This window comes from Hoplias malabaricus, chromosome 5, assembly GCF_029633855.1.
Source record: "Hoplias malabaricus isolate fHopMal1 chromosome 5, fHopMal1.hap1, whole genome shotgun sequence".
Taxonomy (NCBI): Eukaryota; Metazoa; Chordata; class Actinopteri; order Characiformes; family Erythrinidae; genus Hoplias; species Hoplias malabaricus.
Window position 1 is genome coordinate 26,312,884 of NC_089804.1, and position 22,380 is coordinate 26,335,263.

Consider the following 22,380-nt stretch of genomic DNA (forward strand, 5'->3'; position numbering starts at 1 on the left):
GGGAGAGACGTTACATGCCTATTATCAAAACTGTGCCTTTTGCGCAAAAAACCAAAAGCAATTACATCATTTGCCAAGGTATGCTGGTTGACACTGCTCCTAAACCAAAACATCAGAATCATATCTGGCACCACTGTGTTGTGTAAGGTTATCTGAATTCTTTACTTCAAGTCACACAAGGATACATACAGCAAAATCCCTAAGGGGAAACAGCAGTAAAGTTTAGCTGCTAGTCACAAAGTAACTACAGTAAATTTTGCTTATTGTCTGTGAACTTATTGGCCACAGTGATAACACTATCAAGGCCCTATAGTGAAATTGTGCTACTTCATTTAGATAATCATTCCTGTTCAGGGTCACAGTGGGTACAGAGCCCACCCAGAATCAGTGAGCTGAAAGCAGGAAAGCAGAGCACCCGGAGTAAACCCACACAGACATGTGGAGGAACTCAGTAAACTCCTCACACACAGTGACTCGAGACAGGGATTGAACCCACAACCTCAAGGCCCTGGGCTTCAGATACAACTTATATTCATTTGACTTTCAATATGAATGTGGTTTTTTTTTCTTTTTCAAACTATATTTACTGTTAACAGCTATTGCATTTCCTTGATAAATGATCATGCTATTTTTACAATTGCCCCTGTACGCCTAGACCATGACACGTGTTTTACACAATGAGGAACAGAGTACACACATTGCAGGCATGCTGGATTAGTGCCCTTTCTGCACACATCTCAAGCAAATCGAAAAACCCTGATATATAAAAATATTACATTAAGCTAGCCCACATGATCAAGCCACATGCGAGTTCTGAAAGAGCCAGTGCAGAAAATGCAAGATTCTGTGGCGTCATGTAAGGGTAGGTTGGGTCAGGGGTGGGGGTTAAAGGTTCATATCATCCCTGTTGTTTTACATAGACATCAAAAACAACCAGGAAATTTTGCCAATGTAATGAGTTTCCATGTAGCTCATGCCCTGTTTTGGCTTGATAGGATTCCAAATCCTGCTGTGATCAATTCCAGTTAAAAAAGACTTATGTCTACACTGCATCTGTAAACCTTTCCAAAACAGAGAGCATACAGCACACAAAGACAAGTATTACATAAAATAAAACTAATTATTTGCCGAATTGGCGTGGATTGTAACTATTAAATGTAATCTCAGGCTGTGAAACATGTATCTCAGTAAAATTAATGTTCCCCAGACCTTTCAGATTTCTTGGCTGCTACCAAAAGCAAAAGGGCTTACTTCATGTTTTTATTCATTTGCATCCTCTTTTCAAAACCCCCTCATAACAACACATGAAAACAAATGTAAAACCAGAAACATTATCCCCTATTCGCAACATATTTAAGTCAGGAATAGGCATGCACTACCATGTCAGCAGAAGCAGCCAAAAGCAATGGATGGATGTGTATTAGGAAATCCATACCTGCAGCGCTGCAATCCAAAGAAAAGGAGTAGGGAGTGCATTGGAGCTAATAATCTCGGCCTGAGGAGATTGGGGGGTGCCTGTCTGGTTAAATTGTGTACTGAAGTAGTTCAAGAAAAGCAAGGTTAACTACCATGACAAGACTGTGCCCATGGCTGCTCTATGAGTGTGTGGTCAACCTCAGTGAAGAACTTTCCCTGCTAAGAACTTGCTGCTAAATTCCAGAGGTCAGTACATCCCAGAATCCACCATTTAAAAACCCGACCTCATGGTTCACAGCGGAGTAGGAGTCGCAATCTGTCAAACTCCAAAACCACAAATTGTGCTTTGTTATCACTTTCCAATTCATGCGATTTATATCCAGGTTTAGCACCTACTGCTAACCTTACCCACAGTGTTTCTACTTTATCGCTATAAATGACCAACCTTACCACCAAAAGACCCTTACAGCTCCACTGAGTGAGACTGAAAAGAGTGGTTTTTGGTGTCAGGGAAAAGAAAACAGCGTGTAATCTCATGTCCCTTTGATGCTGATATAAACCCCAAGCCCTAGACTGCCACTCCTACTGAGCAATAATACATGCTCTTTATGTTTTACAGTGAGAATCAAATCAGCAGAGGCAAGCATATGGAATTTCAGCAAATACAGAAGGACCTAGATCAGCCAATTAAAAATGATACTTGGGGATACGTTTGAAAACAGCTGTATTTCTTTGCTTCCATACAATTCCCCAACAACCCGGACCATAACAGCAAAAAAAATCCATGATAAACCTTTCTCAATATTTCTTTACAGTATCCATGACATGGAAATCACAATGTATTTCACACACTTAATGTGTTGTATTTCCAGATTAAACAAGACATTTGGGTGGGAAGTATTATGGGTGGAACAAGATTTTGTGATTTTATCTGATGGTGAAAGTGAGCACTTCTAAACGGTGTAATTATTGGTTAACAGCACGTTTTTCAATCCCGTAGGCTCTCAGATGTAATCAACTGTTGGAATGTGCGTTACAGGAAGATTACTATACTTCCATAATTTATATGGCACCATGAACATTACTGTATATGGACTAGGCCACACACACATTTCATCCACCACCCATCTCTCACATTACTGTTCCACACAATAAGGAGGAAGGCATTAGAAATTTGAGTTAGCTTTCACAGTAACATTCATCCAGGCAAAACCTGAACAAGCAACTTCAGCAGATTTTTCACACTGATAGATTCTTCACAGTGATTAGCCAGGTGCTGTTCCTTTGCTCTCAGCAGAAACCCTGGCCCTCACCACCGGGCCTCTTTAAAACAAAAAAAAAAAAAAAAACACACACACATACACACAACTGCTCGTGAAACAAAATCCATTTTAGAATTCCTATCTTCCAGTTTTTCATACCATTAATTTAGGGACAATATTGTAGGCACTTTAATAAATACCACAGCATAAGACTTTAAAAGATATATATAATAAATAAATTTAAAAAAAAATCTATAACCAGCAGCTCTCTCTAAGCTCCCACAAACCAGTGTTTGACGTTGGCCTGACAGCTCCCTCTCTGATATTTAAGCCCTTAAAGCCAGCTCCCAGATAGGAGCTTCAGGTCAGGTCTAAAAAGGTCAATGTCAGCAATTTCCAATTCATCATGCACAAAAAACACACATATGTTCCAAACTGACTATAACCACACTAAGTAAGTACCATATGCAAGCAATAACAGAAAACTTTTGGGAACCAGATTGTTTTCTTAAAATGTCATTTTCTTCCCCACACAGTGAATAAGATGCATACTCTGAACAGGGAATGATTTTGATAGATCCACTATCCCTGCTGGAAGATTTGTGTTCTGTTAAAGCTGGTGTTCCAATTTTTGTCATATACTACTAAAACAGAGCTAAAAAGTTAAAAAGTGGTTATTTATGTCATAAACTCATTTCTGTTCAATTAAGAATTAATTACAGGATCTGGAATCATGGTCAGCAGGAACAATTCTTTATTTCCAAACCTAAAAGAAGCTCCTCAAAAGTGACCAACCTTTCACAATTAACTGAAATCTTAAGTACGGACAAAGATGAACAACCTTGTAATGGGCAGGCATTTAACAATGCAACGAGATTTCAATCTCACCTGCTAAATTACACATGAGCTCAGAACAGAACGCAGTGTCTAATTTATCTGAAATAGAATCCAGTCTTACTCACAGCTACAAACACACCCTTAGTATGCCAGCAGAACAAGGGTGGAATTACTGCCTGATCACCTTAATCAGAGCTGTTAACTGCATTCTGTGCTGGTTAAGAAAGGGAACGCCAGCCAAAAGCAACAGTATTTCATAACACTGCCCCAACAATAAGAGCAAAGCGGCAGGTATCACATACCACTCATTATTCATTTATATGTTATAAGGAAAATACTTTGTGATGGCTTGTTACACAAATCACTAGTACTATAATACTTTACTTCCATATTGAAACTAGACAACTTCCTGTCTGTTAAATATGAAATAAAAAAGAAATTGCATGGCACTGGATGTTCTGTGAACCAAAGTGTTATGATACAGACACAGTCTGTGTATTAGGTACTTCCTGAGTGTTTGCTAGTTTGTGCTTTAGCCTGCCATTTGACAATAACAGGCCGAAATTATATGTTATGAACAGCATGGCTCAAGCTGTATTGGTGCACTGGGAGGACTGGGATTCTGACCTAGACTCAGACTTTTATTAAAAATCATGAACTATCCACAAGATGTGTGTGTGTGTTACATTTCTCAACAAAACACACTATGCATGCACCCAGTGTTTTAGTAGTACCCGTCTGGATAATCACGTTGATTAGTGATTATATAAGCGAGGACATAACTCAATTGTTTTCATCTTGTACTGACTCATACTTTCATCACACTGGATCCCATCCAGAATTATACCATCACACGCAAACCACTCACAACTCTAAATAGCCACCATGTTGCTATGTTACCCTTAGGCTATGAAAGACAAATTAAGTATTCAACACCTGCCTTTAAATCTGACTAGTTAAATCTGAAACTAGTGTTTCTGAAAAAACAACAGCTTCAAGTGCTAAAATTGAATTACTTAAATTTTCAGTGTAGTTTGCATAGCTGCGTTGAGAGAAATCACATGTTGACCCCACATCAGTTTTCAGGTTCTGAGTTGTCCTGCTGAAGACATAATAAAATAATGATCTTAATGTTGTGGATTAAAAATGTTCACAGTAGTTAAAATAATAATAATAATTTAAGGGGATAGAGAGCTTTAAATTAAAACTGAACTAAGGAACACAAAATCAATACCTGCAATGTTTGAAGACAGTGCAACTATAAACACCAATACAACATGATCAAAAAAAATCCCACATAATAATTGCAGTTACAAAATATGAGCATAGCCACAACTAATGAACAAACACTGCTCTCTGGTGGATGAATGCGAGGCTGTGGAGTCTAGCATTCATTGCGGAGGAAAATACTGAGAGATGAAAGTGTATATATAAAGTAAAATATTTAATATACAGTTACAATAAGGAGAAAATATGAATCGCCCCAAAATAGTAACTTCACAGAAGGGAGCGGGGGAGAAAAAAACAAAACAAAACACAATTTTGGAGCATTTCTATTGGTTCATTCATCATGACATTGTCACACAATGTGAAGGACAGCTGCTGTGTTCAAATGATGTAGTAAACTAAAAACAGACAAAAATGCAGATACACATTTTTAAACTGACAGCAACCAAACAACTCTTAATCGGTTCTGTAGTTTGTCTGTACTCTTAGTTTCCTTGAGTATTTTGAACAACAATAAGGAGATGCTGCAGTTACTTCCCTTACAATTCATATTTGAAATAAATTAATGTCATACGCTGACATGACAACCTGTTTTTAAGAAATCACCTTCTCAACACAATTTTCTGCAAGTCTCTTGCTTGGCTCATTATCTCTTTTCAGGCTAAAGGTGATGCATCATCTCTTGAGAATACTATTAACTGCTTTCAGTTCATCATTGCTGAGTGGAGACAGATTGTATCCCCTGATTTCAGGTTTCCCTGCAACAGAAAAAAAGTCAGTAAAGAGTTTAACTACTTAATAAAACACTGCTCTTAATTATTATTTTCCATTTCTCACTTTAGGTCAATCTGTAATAAGATATGAAATGTTGCGATTGGGGTGTGTTCTCACTGGGGTTACCGAAAAGCATACCCAGTAAACAAGGAACGTGCCTGGACGTTCAAAATAGGTCTAAAAGTAGTCTGTCCGTCAAGGACATATTTTAAACGTCAACGGACGTCCAAAATCCATCTTAAAAATTGTGACCAATTGATAACGTCAGTGGACGTCCAAAATGGGTTTCAAACAAATAATTTATTTCGGGACCAATTAATAACGTCAATGGACGTCCAAAATAGGTCTAAAAGTCGTCTTTTCAATGTCTTTGTTTGGACGTCTTTTCAACTTTCATTTTCAACCTTAAGAGAACGTTGATTAGACGGCAGTCATTACGTTATTTCAACGTTGAATCAACGGCAAAATGTTTACTGGGTACTAATAAATAGTCACAAATATATAAAATATTCTGCAAGAAAATTTCTAGAGCCTGCATCTTGCACATATGCTCAAATAAAATAAGTAATCAGAGATCCAGGTAGAAGAGTACCTTGTAGGTCATTGAGATGGTTCACTTTTGCTTTGAGGTGTTTGCGAATTTCATTTATTTCCTGGTCAAGCTGTTTTTGATCTGTTGAAGAGAAGTTTCACAAACACTAAGCATAAAGCCTGACTGCAGAGGGCAAATCATGTTATGTTTGATTACCTTGGTGAATCATGGACTCTGCATTCTCCTTGGGAAATTTAATGAACATGTTTCCAAAGCAGACTCTGACTTTATCTGTGGATAAACAGGAATGAAAATATTGACATTGTGGAAAAGAGGAAGAATTTTTAATGCTAAGCTAGGCTATATGTCTTAAAACACCCAGTCAGCTAATGTAATTAGAAATAAATACAACTACTTTAAATGGTGCCCTGGTTTCACATACATAGATTGTACAGTCTGCACAAAATGCACTGCCAATAAAAACTATTTAGGATAGCTGTAGAGGAGCACAAGTACAATTACATACAATGCTCTCTAGCAGTATGTTGTGGAACAATGGAATAACATTATCTCATGAGCACTACATTTTGGCATCAGTAGTTGATGTTTGTGATCCCAGAATAGATATGATTAATTAATACCAATGCAATACTGCACTGGCAGGGAGGATGTGTGTGTGTGTGTGAGAGAGAGTGAGAGAGAGAGAGAAATTTTAATCAGCTATTTACATTTTTAAAACATCTCTTAGTTTTTGTTGAGCATCTGCAGTACAGGAGTTCCTTACCATTATGAGAATCACTGTTTCGGAGAGCATTCATGGCTTCACGATTTCTGTTCCTTCTTCCATCAAGATCTATAATCTGAATTGGAGAGTTGGGTTAACTAACATTTCATTGGCAATCAAAAAAAAATTATATATATATATATATATAACGTATACGCTTGCATGTAATAATCAGAGCTACATCTTTAAAACTGATAGGCGATTCATTAGCTTTTATGCAGTGTCGGCTCTTTTACATTGCTGAATAACCTATTTAACGTCTTGTTTGTTAATAAGGAGACCAAGTGTTAGTGGTAGAAAGCACGGAAGTATCACTCCTTGTGAAGCATTCCTTTAAAAGCCAGTTCCATTAGGTGCTCAACATACTCTTTCTCCTTAGCCAGCTTCCTTTATGGGAAGGTATCAAATGATCTTAGAAAAAAATACTTAGCATCGCCGCTAACAGCTCACCAACAGTCAAGTTACCTTTATGACAACACAGCAACGGTCGTTATGTATTTTTAAAAGTAATGAGGTCTGATGACGGTTTCAACTGATTGGTTGAAGCCGAGGTTCGGTAACTCGGTTCTATAGCAATCAACCCAGGCAACAAGAGCCTGACAACAAATCCGCTGTGTTGATGTAAACGACTCTGTTGATTACGGTTGTTTCACCTGTTGTTTATCAGCGAGAACATCTTCAGCTGCTACTTCCACCTCCACCAGATATTCCATCACCCTGGAAGAGTCCATCGTGCTGACAGCAGCACACTTTGACTCCAGACATCCAAATAAATAAATAAAGGTCCGCCGGTCTATGGAAACAAGGGCGCAGTGAACGTTGGTTCCGCCAGGCACTAGAGCGCTGTCAGGTTATTGCAGGCTAGAGTTAGAGCAGGTAGAAACTACTTTACTGAAATTTAGTTCTGCAAAACATGCTGTATCCCCAATAACATTCATTATCTGTGAGCGCTTATCCGGTTCAGGGTCGCGGTGGGTCCAGAGCCTACCTGGGCGCAAGGCGGGAATTACAGTCCTTCACAGGACAACACTCACACCTATGGACACGTTTTGAATCGCCAATCAACCTACCAACGTGTGTTTGTGGACTGTGGGAGGAAACCGGAGCACCCGGAGGAAACCCACGCGAACACGGGGAGAACACACTAACTCCTCACAGACAGGACTCGAACCCACAACCTCCAGGTCCCTGGAGCTGTGAGCTGTTAACAATGCAGGCTGTAGCCTACTAGTTGATGTGAAAATTACCAGAAGATCCAGAAGAACACTTTTGACTTCACATTTTGTAATGTGGAATGAAAAGCCAATACTAATTTTTCTGTTCACTACTTTTATGCCTTTTGGTCAGATTTTCAGATTTGTAAAAGAGGGTGACCAGACGTCCTCTTTTACCATGTCCTCCTTTTAGATTTAAAAAACGTCCGGGATTTTGTTTTTCTAGAGCTTACATAGAACTTCGAGAAGTTTCGTTCACAAACTAGTCCCGCCCTCCCCTACTCCGATTGGTTCGCTTGAGTGAGAAGGGGACGAGGTGAAGTAGCCTAAAATCTTCTGATTGGACGGTCTGACTGTAGCGCTACCGTTATTGGTCGATAACCTTCTCTATAACCATTTAATTGGTCAGTCTGCACGTCAGTAGTCCTTGTTTACATCAGGCAAAGCTCATGTACGGATCCTCATCTCGAGCAGCTATGCCGAAACGTAAATATAAGTTCTCGGATGAAATAAAAAATTAATTCCCATGTTTTGCGTAGCAAATAAAGGTGTAAAGAACCTGAAAGCACACATAGGTTCAGCTAAGCATACAACGGCAGCGAGGGACTAGAGCTCATTAACCTACAAAAGCATTTAAATAACTAGACTGACTAGCTTTGTTAGAAATACCTATAAAAAATATTTTACAAAATCTTTCACAAAACACATCAATAAAAAAAAACAAATGTCACTGTCTTTTTCTTTTACTGAAAATGATCAGTACAATAATTACAAAAATGAAACATATTTACATTCATTGTTGTGCTGTAAGGTGATGCTATTTGTTGTTGTGAGGGATATCCCATAAAATATTTGAATGTTGTAAAATTCCTGATGCTTCGATTCCATTTCGGGATCACGGCAGTCTTAGGCCAACAGTTTTACAGAGGAAAAGAAATAAGTATTGCCAAAAATAATGTGTTTCTAAGCGACATTTGGCTGTTGCACTCCATCCTACCTTCATGGGAAAACACAAGACATTCTTAAAAATAAGTAGAGGGAAATAAATAACAGAAAACTTATTTTGCAGCAATATTCAACACATTAAGAATGATAAAGAAGGATAAACATGCTCTGACTATTCCCTAAGCAAAAAAACAAGCAGAAAATATAAAGAGAATATTTTGAAAACAGAAAAGCAGGATTTATTTATGGTATGTATATGAACATTCCTGGTGTGTGTTAAACTCAACACGCTTTTGTTTCCCAGCAGGCCTAGCTGTGACTAAGTCTTTGGAGCTGTGGAAGTCATCTAAACAGTTAGCACCTGATGACTTTGAGTCATGTTTTATTTGCTGTATTGTGGTCCTGTGCTCAGGCCTTGCTCTTCTGTAGATGTCATCTGTCACATCCCCGCAGGACCGGCTCCTTTCCCCTGGGCCTTTTTTCCTTAAAGCACCGGCCTCCATGTTGGGCTGCATGATAAGAATGAAAAAGTAAAGGAGTTTACCGTATCATAGTTGTGGAATTATTACATAAACAATACATTTGAAATACTTTGATTGATTATCCCTTTATGTAACATTTTAAATTAATACTGTAATGAAATACCTTAAAAATTGAAATTCTCAGGACTCACAAAATACAACTCATGAAATACCAAATGTTCCTAATATTTTTTAAGTTAACCATTTTAATATAGAATGCTAAAAATGCTATATTGTACAGCCTTACCTCCATGTTCATATTAGTTGAGACACCCTGAGGGCGGCATGGACAACCTGCTGGGTTTCGTATATTACCAATGGCCTGCATGCGCTTTAAGTGACTGGTGCTTTCCAGTGGGTCACTAAGTCTATGGCTACGAGGTGTAAGCCCTTGCTGGACCTGCTGTGCTCGGCTCTCGCTGCTGCTCCTTCTGGGCAGTCCTCGAGCCTTTGCTCTTTTTTCAGGAAGTGGACTTAAATGGGAATGATGATGGTGAGAGTATAAGCGGCATGCTCCATTGCAAATGGGGTAACTTTTGCGGCAAGTCGGGCAATTGCAGCTGGGAGGCTGGAGAGGGGGTGCGCTGGCTAGAGAAGACAGAAGGGCCAGAGGAAAGGCCCGCTGGCATTGGAGAATGCATTTTGGGGCACTGAGGTTGGAATGAGGGCTGGTGTGGGGTCTGTGGCAGCTGCTCCATGAAGATGGACCGGCCTTGCTGCTCTCCTCGTTGACTGTCTGGATCTGGTACCATTCTAACTGCAGCAGCCGCTCAAGGTACCTCTCAAGCTGGCCCACAGGCCTGGGGCGGGGTATACCCTTGCCATCTGTATTCAAGTACACAGCCAGCTGTCGGAGGCTCCAGGAATTAAATGGTGGAGGAAGAAAATCAGGGTAGCTATCGCTGGAACGGGTGCGAGGCAAAGGCCGCGAGAATCTGAGGTCATGGGGGTCAATTACTTCAGCACGCAGGTGAAGCTGTGGAGGGGAATTTAAAGAGGGAGGTCCTGGGAGTTTCTCTGTGTCAGAAAGGTCACTGCCACTGTCCGTGTCCTCAGCTTTGGATTCATATGGCAACTTTGCAGAATCACTTTGGATTCCATGCTTTGTTAATTCTTGCCTTGGTGCAGGAGCTGAAGTTAGGGAAAGTGGCAGAGAGCAGGGTAGTTGTCCAAAACGGTCTTTTTCAATGCTGCGCCGAGTATTCCGTCTGTGACGTCTTTCTCTGGGTCCATTTGTGGAAGATGGGTGGGACTTTGGCTTGACAGTGATCTCTCCTGGTTTCCTAGAAGAAAAGATTTAATGTTAAAAACAACAGTACAGTCTAATTCAAGTTGACACAATTTCATCGTTGCTCCAGCTGTAAACAACCAGCCAAGATCTGTTTGGTGTCTGAAGTTTACTTTAAGTTAATAGAAGCTTACAGGCTTACTTTAAAGTAACTCACTCTCATCTCACTCATTTGGTCGCTCAATCACATTTAGGAATTGCACCACAAGTGCAGCTATTTCTCCAGTACTCACACTAATGGACTGCTCCACCAGGAGAGAGTATTATGCTTCACACCAGCGCAACCTTCTGTCCTTGTTTTAGACATGGCCAATTATATACATCACACAATGCCACACTACGCAAAACCACAGAAGCAAGTTGTTTTAAAATCACTTAACTATTTAATATGATTTGAGATGCGTGTTATATTTAAGCACAATTTGCATAATTGTTATCTAATGGCTATAAGTAGTTGTTAGTAAAATTTTCATCACTGACGTAAGAGTTAAAATACACAATGACATACAGACACACACTGTTCCAACAAACAATATAAAAGCAAGATTTTAACAGAATTTAAGCTCTCACAGAGCAGTAGCGGTAACCATATTTGGGGCTCTGTCGGATCTAGTTCTCCTTCCTCTTATCTGCAGTCCCTAGAGAAAGAAAGCAGAAATTAACAACTCTTGACTCACAGCAAATACATAAAAATATGAACATTTCTGTTTCTGAGGAGCACTCTCTTTTTTTAAAAGAGCTTTAGCAATACTATATGTACGTGTTGTTATAACAACTGAAAATTGCTGGAATAAGCCACTATAAATGTTAGTGTAGATGTATGACAGATGTCATGAATGGTTATATGTAGAATGCTGTATTCTGCCCTTCAGTGAACTTAAAGTAATCAAATTCCTACAGGAATCTTACAGTAACAGGGACCATTTATTATATGATAATAGACAAATCCGTGTAAAACAGCCATATTTGTATTTTATCATATCCCTTAGATTATTTTTTCATTGTTGACATTTCAAAGACTTAAAATTACAAATAAATCTCTTTGTGAAAAAACATGCACTTCAAGATTTATGCAACTGCACTTACGTTCTCGATATGGTCTTCCTTGTCTGTGCTAGTAGACCGCACAGCTGTGGTGGTGCTTCTCCGGCTGCTGGGGAAATACATGTTTACTATTAGAAATATTTTATTTCCAGGCATGTTTTTTTAAAAGGTTTTTATATGTTCTTGTGAGTGGACTATGGTTAATATAAATTTTAATTATGGATTTTTTTTAATGCTTTTGTTTTGTTTTTTTTGTGCTATTTGCTGATTTTAAAATTGTATTTAAAACATAAATTCTGGCCTGTGAGTTATGGAATTTATTACAGATTATGTTTGTTTTTTTCCAAGTAGGTTAATCTCAGTAAAGGGCGGCGCGGTGGTGCAGCAGGTAGTGTCGCAGTCACACAGCTCCAGGGGCCTGGAGGTTGTGGGCTCGATTCCCGCTCTGGGTGACTGTCTGTGAGGAGTGTGGTGTGTTCTCCCTGTGTCCGCGTGGGTTTCCTCCGGGTGCTCCGGTTTCCTCCCACAGTCCAAAAACACACGTTGGTAGGTGGATTGGCAACTCAAAAGTGTTCGTAGGTGTGAGTGAATGTATGTGTGTGTGTGTGTGTGTGTTGCCCTGTGAAGGACTGGCGCCCCCTCCAGGGTGTATTCCTGCCTTGCGCCCAATGATTCCAGGTAGGCTCTGGACCCACCGCGACCCTGAACTGGATAAGCACTTACAGAGAATGAATGAATAATCTCAGTAAACTATGTAAGCCAGCAGGCCTAGCAGCACATCATTTACATGTGGAATAAGTTTGTCATTATTATAAAAATCTTAACTGACAGACGCAAAAGCTCATACTGCCGTACTATACTCTAAAATGCAAAAATATTCACAGTGATTGTAACAGTGTGGGCGGTAGTGAAATGGGAGATGGGATGTTTAGAGGTGAATGAAGAAATTAATATTAAAAGGAGGGGTTTGTTATAGTTAAAGTAAAGCTGCGTGTCCGTCTCTTACCTGACGGCATGTCCTGGAACTTTGGCCTTGGCTGATTTTTGGGAAGATGTGGGCGGACTGTGGTTATTGTGCATGGGCCTTTCCTGCAGCACTGTCCCCATAACTGACGCTCTTCACCACTGCCTTTACGGTCGAGCAGGGCTTCTTCTGTCGAGCCGAAAACCCCGCCATTAATCCGTACTCTCCATCATCAGCCCCTCTAATCCGTTCATCTTCACCGTCGACAGGATCCTGTTTGATGCCGCTGAATAATTCATCGCTAAGCAGATCGTCTGTCCGTAATGAGACGCTCAAAACCTAATTAATCAGTCTGAGAAATTTCCTTTTTCAAACCGGACCGTTAACGACCACCACTCATCTCATGAGCACTCAGGAATCAAAGGGTTAATTTTCACACTGTAAATACAGCTGTTGGGCATCAGTGATGGGCGACGCGAGGGCGAGAATCACTCTTTTGATCGACTCTTTCAAATGAGTCATGAGAATCGATTCACAAGAATTATTTTATTAAGAAGACGCGTTTCAAAACAAGAGTTCGTGTGTTTCAGATCTGATGCCACCATGTTTAAATGAAAATATGCATTTTTTAAGTGTATTATAGTAGGCCAAATTTTATTTTGATATTACCGTTTTAAAATACACCCTGGTCATATTAAACTCCTAAAAACCCTCTAGCCCTTCACTGGTTCCTTAGGTTTATGACATATTGCAGTTTCAAAGCTGAAATGCTCAACCACATGACGTCTTATTGCATATTGAAAAACACCACCTGGACATAGACATAATATAAAACTAGAGGGTCTTGGAATTGAAAGGTCGCGTGTCCATGCTCCTCACTGTTTGCTAACTAATGTTAAGTGTGGTCTTTGTGAGTTTGTTTTCATTAAAAAAAAAAATATATATATATAGCGCCCTACTCTGGAATGTCAAATGGAGCCATAATTTTTATTCACGCTTATTTCGAAAGAATCGAATCAGTGAATTGATTCTTCAGTGGGCATGAAGGGATAAAGCGTGAAGCTGCGCGGGAAATATTGTGGAGGCCAGTGCTCGGTAAAATTTGAGCTGTTTAACTCATTATAATTAAACGTCACAGAGTCACACTGACCAAAGTGTGTCCTGCAGTCGGGTGAAGGGTTGTGTTATTTTTAGAGCCGGCTGCAGCGGCGCATGTGCCCTCAGCTCTAATAATATACTTCTACAACAGTACCTCCCTGAGGGAAACTAAATGTCAGAGGGGTTTACAGACGCATACACAAGATTACTACCGTTACGACGGTGTAAATATCAGTGCAGTTTTACAGAGTAAATGCAGTTAGTGTGTGATGGTAGTGGGCAAAGCTGGCCACTGTTGGTAAACACGCAGGCACGACGTGAGAACGTGCATGTCTTCGAAAGAGGTGTGTCGACTCCCACAGCTGGGCTCAGTGTACACGTTAGCCCTCTTTAGGTAAGTTTACAAACTGTGTGATGGTAGACTGATTATATGTAGTGTAATGCATTTGTTTTAGTTTGACTTCTAATAGTATAAAGAAAACGCTTTTTATTGATAATATCTGCATCGGGAGTGAGTGATATTTTCAGTGTGTTTTGGGTTTAATGTAGCTACTGTTTCACTTCCCAGCCCTTTTATTTATGTCTTTAATTAAGCATTATAGACCCATATCATAAATATAATAACTATCTTCATTTAAGTTTCGTATAGTCCACGTAAGGAACCCAACTCACAAAAACAGCACATTCTCTGTTAATTTTAGATTAATTCGTTTTTAGCAACAAATAAATTAAATATACAAATGTTATGTTATTGAATAAACCTGCTGTCACACAGTTCCAGGACCTAGTAGTGGTTTCAACTCCCCCTCCGTGTGACTGTCTGTGAGGAGTTTGGTTTGCTCTTCCTGTGTCAGCGTGGGTTTCCTCCCATGGTCCAAAAACATAAGTGGTAGGTTTCAGACAATTAATGAATGTATGAATAAACCTTAGAGAGTGGACCACAATAGCCCCCTCTAGTGGATCAGTTCCTAAATGTGAGTGAGTATGTTATATATAGTACCCCTTGTGGTTCAGTGCATAGCTATGAGTGAATGAGTAAGTTTGTGAGTGAATGACAAGCTAATTATATGATGTGATTCATTTTGGTTTAAAATGCCTAATGAGTTATTTTGCATATCTTAAAGCTGTGGCCAAAAATGTCAGCGTCCAGTCCACTTTCTCCTGGGCAGTTGCATTCAACCATGCAGTCTTCCGATGGGTTCAGTCAAGGGTCACGGCCTTTCAGAACCATTCGCCTCAGACACATCTTCGACCCTCAGCCAATTCCTCAGAAAAAGCCTGTTGCAATACGACCTCCCACCAATTTGCCACCTCCCAAAGAGTGGGTAACACATCAAAACCTGAGATGTGAGCCGGAGCCCAGGGCCATCATGCGCAAAAGGTCCAGGTCCGTCTCCTCTATCACTGACCAGAAAAACCGCAGGGGCTCGCAGGTCCGCTTTGTGGACTCTCTTGGCCTGGAGCTGGAGCGTGTAAAGTTCTTCAAAGCCAGTGAAGATCCTACTGTTCCAATACATGTCATCTGTAGGTTACTGGCTAGCTCTGAGTTGGCCCATGGGAAGAGCCTGGAGCTTTCTTTACCCTACTTTCAGCCATTTTTTCCAGAGAACATGGCCGCTCAGGATGATTTCCTCCAGCGTCTGAGCCATCAGCGTGTTTGTTTGGAGCAGATACACTGCTCTGAGATGGGCATCATTGGTACAGTGCAAGTACTTAACTTGGCTTTTGAGAAAGACATCACAGTGCGTTACTCATTCACAGACTGGAAGAGTGCTGCAGACTGCAAAGCATGTTGGGTTTCCACCATCCACAGGAATGAAGCAGAGTTGGATTCTGATGTTTTCCGCTTCCGTTTACCTGTCCCACCTTTTATCCTGAAGCCTGGAGCAATGCTGCAGTTCGCTGTCCGCTTCCAAACTCTTGGAACAGAATACTGGGACAACAATGATGGGAAAAATTACAAACTGGCCTGCCACACTTACAAACTGACTGTGCCCAAGGAGTGTGAAGACAGCATGGTGCACTTCACCTGACACGACAGAAGGAGGCGCCATAAATTCCATACATTCAGCCATAAACACATATTTTTTCAATAAAAATCCTAGCGCCCATAAGTCTCTTCTGACCATCTAAAAATATTCATTCAGGGTTTCTAAAGCTCATTAATAAAACAATCTATAATGATGACAATTTGGGTATTAATATTTTTGTACATTTATTATTATATGATACATTTCTTTTTAATGCTAAAATGTTTAGTCCCATCCATCCATTATCTGTAAGCACTTATCCAGTTCAGGGTCACGGTGGGTCCAGAGCCTACCTGGAATCATTGGGCGCAAGGCAGGAATACACCCTGGAGGGGGCGCCAGTCCTTCAAAGGGCGACACATTCACACCTATGGACACTTTTGAGTCGCCAATCCACCGTGTGTTTTTGGACTGTGGGAGGAAACTGGAGCACCCGGAGGGAACCCACACAGACACAGGGAGAACACACCAACTCCTCACAGACAGTCACCCGGAGCGGGAATCGAACCCACAACCTCCAGGCCCCTGGAGCTGTGTGACTGCAACACTACCTGCTGCACCACCGTGCCGCCCTGTTTAGTCCCATTTCTACATTATTTTAGATCTGTATTAATAGGCATACTAATTACAGTAATTCATTTTGTTTGTACAGTACCATGAAAAGTCAGCAACCCCTCTTCATTTACTTTTTTCTTTCCAAAATTGTACAGGTTATTGTTTTTTTTTTTTTTTTTGTTCTTTGTTTTTTGTGTGTGCGTCTTGATATTTCCACATGGTTTCAGACCCACAACACTGGGTTACCTTCTGAGAGTGGAAACATGGACAGAAAGGCTTTGTCAGATCTGCAACAAGTTTGATTTTCTCCTCATAAAAAAACTTTGTCGTCTACCAGGTCTCTAGTTTTGGCCTCTAGTTCCCTGGTTTATTTTTTTCACCAATGTTATGTGGCTTGTCTGGAAATTAAATAAAGATGGTTTTTCTCAGTCTGGATACTGCGCAGTTGGTATGCGTTTGTATTTGCAAACAATCTGAACCTCATGTATTTTGATCCCTTCAGACCCACTCTGACCCAATCGAAATGCTCCACAGGCTGATAGCATTCGTCATATCTCTGCTCTCTGAAAGCTCACTGTTGGAATTTGTTCTCTTGTCACTCGCCTGCCTGTTGACCCAGTTTTATGACTGTCTGTCTGGAGTGCGCTACACTCTACTTACTCTGAGTAACACCCCAGCAGATCAACACAGAATCAAAATGGAGCTGAAAGAAATAGACGGGATTTGATTTTAAAATAAACTCACCCAATGTCTTTGAATGAACAGTTTTGAGCCACGTTAATCTGGATGTACAAAAACATGACAGAACATATAAAAAAAAAACAAAACACTTACGTGGAGATTCATTGTATTAACACCTGAAAGAACAACTAGAATTATTTTGCGAAAATTCACTTTAAATCATTGTGTCTGTTTCATTGATGGCTTTATGTATGCACTGTATATCCAAAACTATTGGCATAGCTCTTCAACTTATCTACATTAAGGTGCCACACATGAGCCCAAGTTTGCCGTGCCCAGTGCGACCATTGAGGATATAAAATCTGCCAACACTAGGCTGTGAAACAGTAATTGTGCTTTCCATAGTAATGGAGCACCATCCAGTACATTCAACATCATTACCAGTACTTACTTATTTTCTTGTAGCTGAATGCAATTCAAATTCTCACATCAGTGTTCCGACACCTTCCCCACAAAATGGATGCTGTTACTGCATCCATGGGGACAAACACCTTAATAAGGCCCATGATTTCTAAAGAAAAATGGAATGAAGAAGTTTTAGATGCATGGTGTAATTAGGAAAGTTCTGGGTCCCTTGCATATTCTTGACCTTTCTCCTACTGAAACTTAATTCATCCATTTGGTGGCCTTTTGAAAAAGGCATCCGAGGCAGAAGCCCATCAGTGTTTGGCCCTGCCACAAAGCCACAAGATACTCAACGTGAAGTATGCTCTGCATTACAAAAACAAGCTTAGCCGTTAGCTTTGACCAATGACAAAGGGGGTCACGTAAGGGCTAGCTTTTCAAAAGAGAGTAGTAATGATTTGTGTGAATAAAACTTACTGTAATTGTCCCTAATTTAGCCCAAGTGCTGTTCATTCGGTTATGCCCTTGGATTTCTATGTTATTTTCTCTGAATTTTAAGTGAATAATGTATCTAGTGCTGCCATGCTCCAGTTCTAGGTTTGGACACACTCGATGAAAGATTTGTAATGACAATAAAAGGGGTACATTGGACAAAATTATAAATTATACTATAGATACTGTGGTAAACACTTACTCACCTCTTACAGTAGTTACACTCTGTTATGATGTATGTTAAGGTTGTGATGGAATTTTGAACTCATTTCAGGTTTGGTTTTGCGATGTAGACAAATTCCACCCAAGATGAAATTTTCAGTTGTGGCTACAATTGTCTTTACTGTCCTTTCTATAATTAGATTATGCTCTTCAGGGAGTTGCTGTAACCCCTGCAAGGACTTTGAGAGACTTTAGAGAATTGCAGAATTATGCAAAGCCTCTGTTTCTTCACCTGAGTGTCCCTGAACTAGAAGAATATATGGAAATACAAGTAAAAAAAATATATAGCAAGATCAGCAGAACTCAACCTGCTGTGCTGTTTTTAGTGCAGCTTTTGCTGTTGCCTCAGTAATTCCTGGGGTTTTTGTCTGAAAGGTTATACAAAGAGAATGTGTTAATTAGTTTAACCCAGCTTGTGCAGAGAGGTGGCCTGGGCATATTTCATCCTTCCTATGCTGCTTATGTGCTTATTTCGCATGCATCTAAATAAGCAATAACTGGACTATAGGGGTGTTAAGTAATATCGAACTTTATTTTGTACTGCATAATCTCTATATAAAAACATAAAATGAAACTGGACACTTGGGAAACGCTGCTCATGACTTTCAGGTCACAATGCCCCATTCCAAGCCTTGGCTAGAGGCGTATAAAACCCTTCCAGTATTTGTTGTGGAGCAGTGGAATTGTGTCCTCTTGAGTGATGTAGCACCACCAGTACTTTTGGTATGACTTGGACTGGCTTTGGTAATCCAAAACTAACCATCCATCCGACTCCAGTACCTGACCTCATTTATTTTCTCGTGGTTGGCAGTTGAATTCTCACCACTTACACAACACAAACCTGCAGTAACACAGACATTAATCTTTCAATTCACCTCTCAACATTAACTGCTGAAACCTAGGTGATGGAAATAAGTTTTGAGCTTGGATTTAAAAACAGTTAAAGACTTTCTCGAAGAAAAGAGTCTATTACTTTAGCACAAAAGAGCAAATTCACCATTAATAACTTACATGTCAACACACTTTTGGCTGATATGCTTTCTTGAACATGCTGTGGATGTTGTGGGCATTTAAAGAATGTCATGTTTCATTAGAAAGGGATGTAACACCATCTCCCATGTGATGTAGTGGTATATGATTTTAACCCTCTAAGTTATACTTATTGCCAGGGAAATAAAAGATTGTGATGCACATCAAATGATGTGAAAATGTTCTGATGGAACATGTTTACCATATCTCCCACCCACCACTGAGACAATACGACTTCACCTCAAATTGTGCCAGTGACTTCTGTCTCACCATCCTCCACTCGGTCCATTTTTCCTTGCACGGATGAGTCACGACTCTCAGCTCTGCAGGTCATTTCCACACAAAAACCAATGTATTCTGACCTGGTTAAGTCGGGGAAGGTTTGTTGTTGTGAAGGAGACCAGGTCAAGGAGATTCCAACTGAAAAATGTGTGATTGAAAAGAAAGTAAAGGAAGAAAGAAAAGGAAGAGGAGGATGTAATTGGATCTTTGTTCGGTACATAGTAGCAATTGTTCAGTAGTAGGTTAAAAAGAATAAACAAGTTGTTGCGGCACAGTGTGATCACAAGAAGCCATTTACTGGCCCCTTACCTTCAGTACATACACCCACATTTAAATAAGATGACCCATTTAAAAAGTATGAAACGATCTAGACACACAATGCCATTCTTTATGTATGAGTTTTAAATGCCTTTGTTAATGTTAATCACTGAGGATTCTGCAGAGCTAACTGGGGGTATATCTGTTCTAAGAAAATGGACTAGATTTGAGAGAACAAAGGGCGCACTGTACATTTGAAGCCTTTAAAAAACAGTAAACAAGCCTTGTGTGGTATGTTGTTGACCAGACCTTTGGTAATTGTGGGCTTGAAAATTAGAAGCTAGCAGATACACGTGCCGTGACAAGACAGATGCACAGCCCACAAAAAAACATGACTAAATGAGACAACTGTAGCTCTAACAGAACATTGCCTCAGACTTACACCAGACCGTCTGTGACTCCTTGGTGGGCCAATAGATATGGTTAGTCACTGTTTGCCTTCATTTCACTTCTTTAAAGAAAAGATAAGAAAAAGTCAGACCTGAATTCCTGAATTGGAGGACAAGACCTGGAACAATCGATAAGACATCCATGTAAAGATCCATCCATCCATCCATTATTTGTAACCGCTTATCCAATTCAGGGTCACGGTGGGTCCAGAGCCTACCTGGAATCATTGGGCGCAAGGTGGGAATACACCCTGGAGGGGGCGCCAGTCCTTGACAGGGCAACACACACTCACACATTCACTCACACCTACGGTCACTTTTTGAGTCACCAATCCACCTACCAACATGTGTTTTTGGACTGTGGGAGGAAACCGGAGCACCCGGAGGAAACCCACGCGGACACGGGGATAACACACCAACTCCTCACAGACAGTCACCCGGAGCGGGAATCAAACCCATAACCTCCAGGTCCCTACCTGCTGCGCCACTGTGCCGCCTCCATGTAAAGATTCATCAGTTAAACCAGTCATTGGTTGGTAACTGTAAATACTGGATGTCCTCAAGGAGACAATTGAAAACACAGTGCTCTGACCCAGTTTTTGTATATAGTAGAGCTATCAGGAACATGCTGATGTGCTCAGAACCATGGACTGGCTACACCCAATCATTGAATATGATTGGGATCCAGCTCACTGCCCTCAATTTTAAAATACTAAAATTGTCAAAGCCAAGAGGTTTATGTCAGACCGTGATGTCATGTTTCTTGTTTGTTCAGGGCAGTTTTTCTGTGGCTTTTATGTTGTTTTTGTCGATATCGGAATTATATCTTTCATTCATTCGTTCATTGTCTGTAAGCGCTTATCCAGTTCAGGGTCACAGTGGGTCCGGAGCCCACCTGGAATCACTGGGTGCAAGGCAGGGACACACCCTGGAGGTGGCACCAGTCCTTCACAGGGTGACACACACTCACACCTACAGACACTTTTGAGTCACCAATCCACCTAACGTGTGTTTTTGGACCGTGGGAGGGAACTGGAGCACCCGGAGGAAACCCACCCGGACACTGGGAAACCATTTTATTGCATTCGCACCTTTCTTGTGTGTGGACAGCCCTCTCAATCCCACTCCATCTCTCTCACTGGGCTGTTTGGGCTCCATCAGCAGGCTGTATATCAGTGTCCCAGGAGTAGGTGTGATAAAATGATGCACTGAGAAAATGCAGCCCTGGGGTTGTTATGTAACCAACAGAGTGGCACAGCAGTTTTACAGCTTCTTTTAGAGTGAACTGCTGGCACTGCTACACTGAGACATCTCAGAGCAACAGATCACACTCCCAGAAAGTTCCCCTGTGCCTTGTTTTCACAGTTAATAAGATACTCATAGGATATTGTATGCTTGGTATTGTATAAAGTTTGGTATCAAAGATTGCCTTAGCTTAAATACTTTAGAGGCGAATGGGGAGTGCCCCCCTTTGTTGCATTTTTCTATTCCTTTGGTTGTTATCAGACACAAGAATATTGAGTTGTCTAGGAATCGACGTTGGAAGGTTAGTTTCACTGTTGCACAACACAGTACCAAGGGGATTTTACACTAATCTCTCCCACATTTGACACTGAGCATGGTGAACTTTAGCTTGTGCTTCTGTTCCAGATCTACAGACAGTGTTGTTGCCACACAGCTCTAGGATCACAGGGTCCAGGGTTAGATCCTCACCTCAGGTTAGCGTCTGAGGAGATTTTCTCTTCTGACTGCACTGATTTCCTTCCACAATCTGTCAAAATGAAATGACTACACAATATAAATTTGAAGGGGTGCTGAGATACATTTGTACTTACAGTGTAAATTCGTAGCATGTTCACATTATGCTAACCTCTATTCGTATGCTTCACATGACTTGTTAGCTTCTGTAGCATTGAGCTCCAGTGCAAAGCTAATTGATGGCTTTGCTATTGTGAAGCTATTTCATTAATATAGTAACACATTCCCAAAATGAGGTCCCATCACTGAGTAAAGGAAATGTGGGTTTGTGTGAGTGAGAGGAGAGAGAGAGAGTGTGTAGGTGTTCTGAGGT

The 22,380-nt window shown here is 40.5% G+C and overlaps 3 protein-coding genes across 5 annotated transcripts; 1 reads left to right on the top strand and 2 right to left on the bottom strand.

Moving 5' to 3' along the window:
- Positions 1–4,949: 4,949 nt before the first annotated feature.
- On the bottom strand, positions 4,950–8,198 carry pdrg1 (p53 and DNA-damage regulated 1). 2 transcript variants are annotated; one of them, XM_066672566.1, is made up of 6 exons: positions 8,080–8,198; positions 7,486–7,625; positions 6,833–6,908; positions 6,265–6,339; positions 6,109–6,189; positions 4,950–5,500 (listed from the first exon to the last, which is right to left on the bottom strand). In XM_066672566.1, exons 2-6 carry the CDS (start codon positions 7,561–7,563, stop codon positions 5,418–5,420), a joined length of 393 nt encoding a protein of 130 aa, XP_066528663.1. In that variant the 5' UTR covers positions 7,564–7,625; positions 8,080–8,198; the 3' UTR covers positions 4,950–5,417. The 2 variants fall into 2 exon arrangements, with proteins under 2 accessions (XP_066528663.1, XP_066528662.1); XM_066672565.1 differs by lacking the exon at positions 8,080–8,198 and having other exon boundaries at positions 7,486–7,925.
- Positions 8,199–8,856: 658 nt separating this feature from the next.
- Positions 8,857–13,294, bottom strand: fam217bb (family with sequence similarity 217 member Bb). 2 transcript variants are annotated; one of them, XM_066672737.1, is made up of 5 exons: positions 12,851–13,294; positions 11,887–11,950; positions 11,371–11,438; positions 9,760–10,795; positions 8,857–9,500 (listed from the first exon to the last, which is right to left on the bottom strand). In XM_066672737.1, the coding sequence occupies exons 1-5, from the start codon at positions 12,949–12,951 to the stop codon at positions 9,231–9,233; spliced, it is 1,539 nt and encodes a 512-aa protein (XP_066528834.1). In that variant the 5' UTR covers positions 12,952–13,294; the 3' UTR covers positions 8,857–9,230. The 2 variants fall into 2 exon arrangements, with proteins under 2 accessions (XP_066528834.1, XP_066528833.1); XM_066672736.1 differs by having other exon boundaries at positions 11,887–11,953.
- Positions 13,295–13,856: 562 nt separating this feature from the next.
- Positions 13,857–16,881, top strand: ppp1r3db (protein phosphatase 1, regulatory subunit 3Db). The gene is made up of 3 exons (XM_066672514.1): positions 13,857–14,300; positions 14,682–14,795; positions 15,031–16,881. The coding sequence occupies exon 3, from the start codon at positions 15,043–15,045 to the stop codon at positions 15,937–15,939; it is 897 nt and encodes a 298-aa protein (XP_066528611.1). The 5' UTR covers positions 13,857–14,300; positions 14,682–14,795; positions 15,031–15,042; the 3' UTR covers positions 15,940–16,881.
- Positions 16,882–22,380: the final 5,499 nt, after the last annotated feature.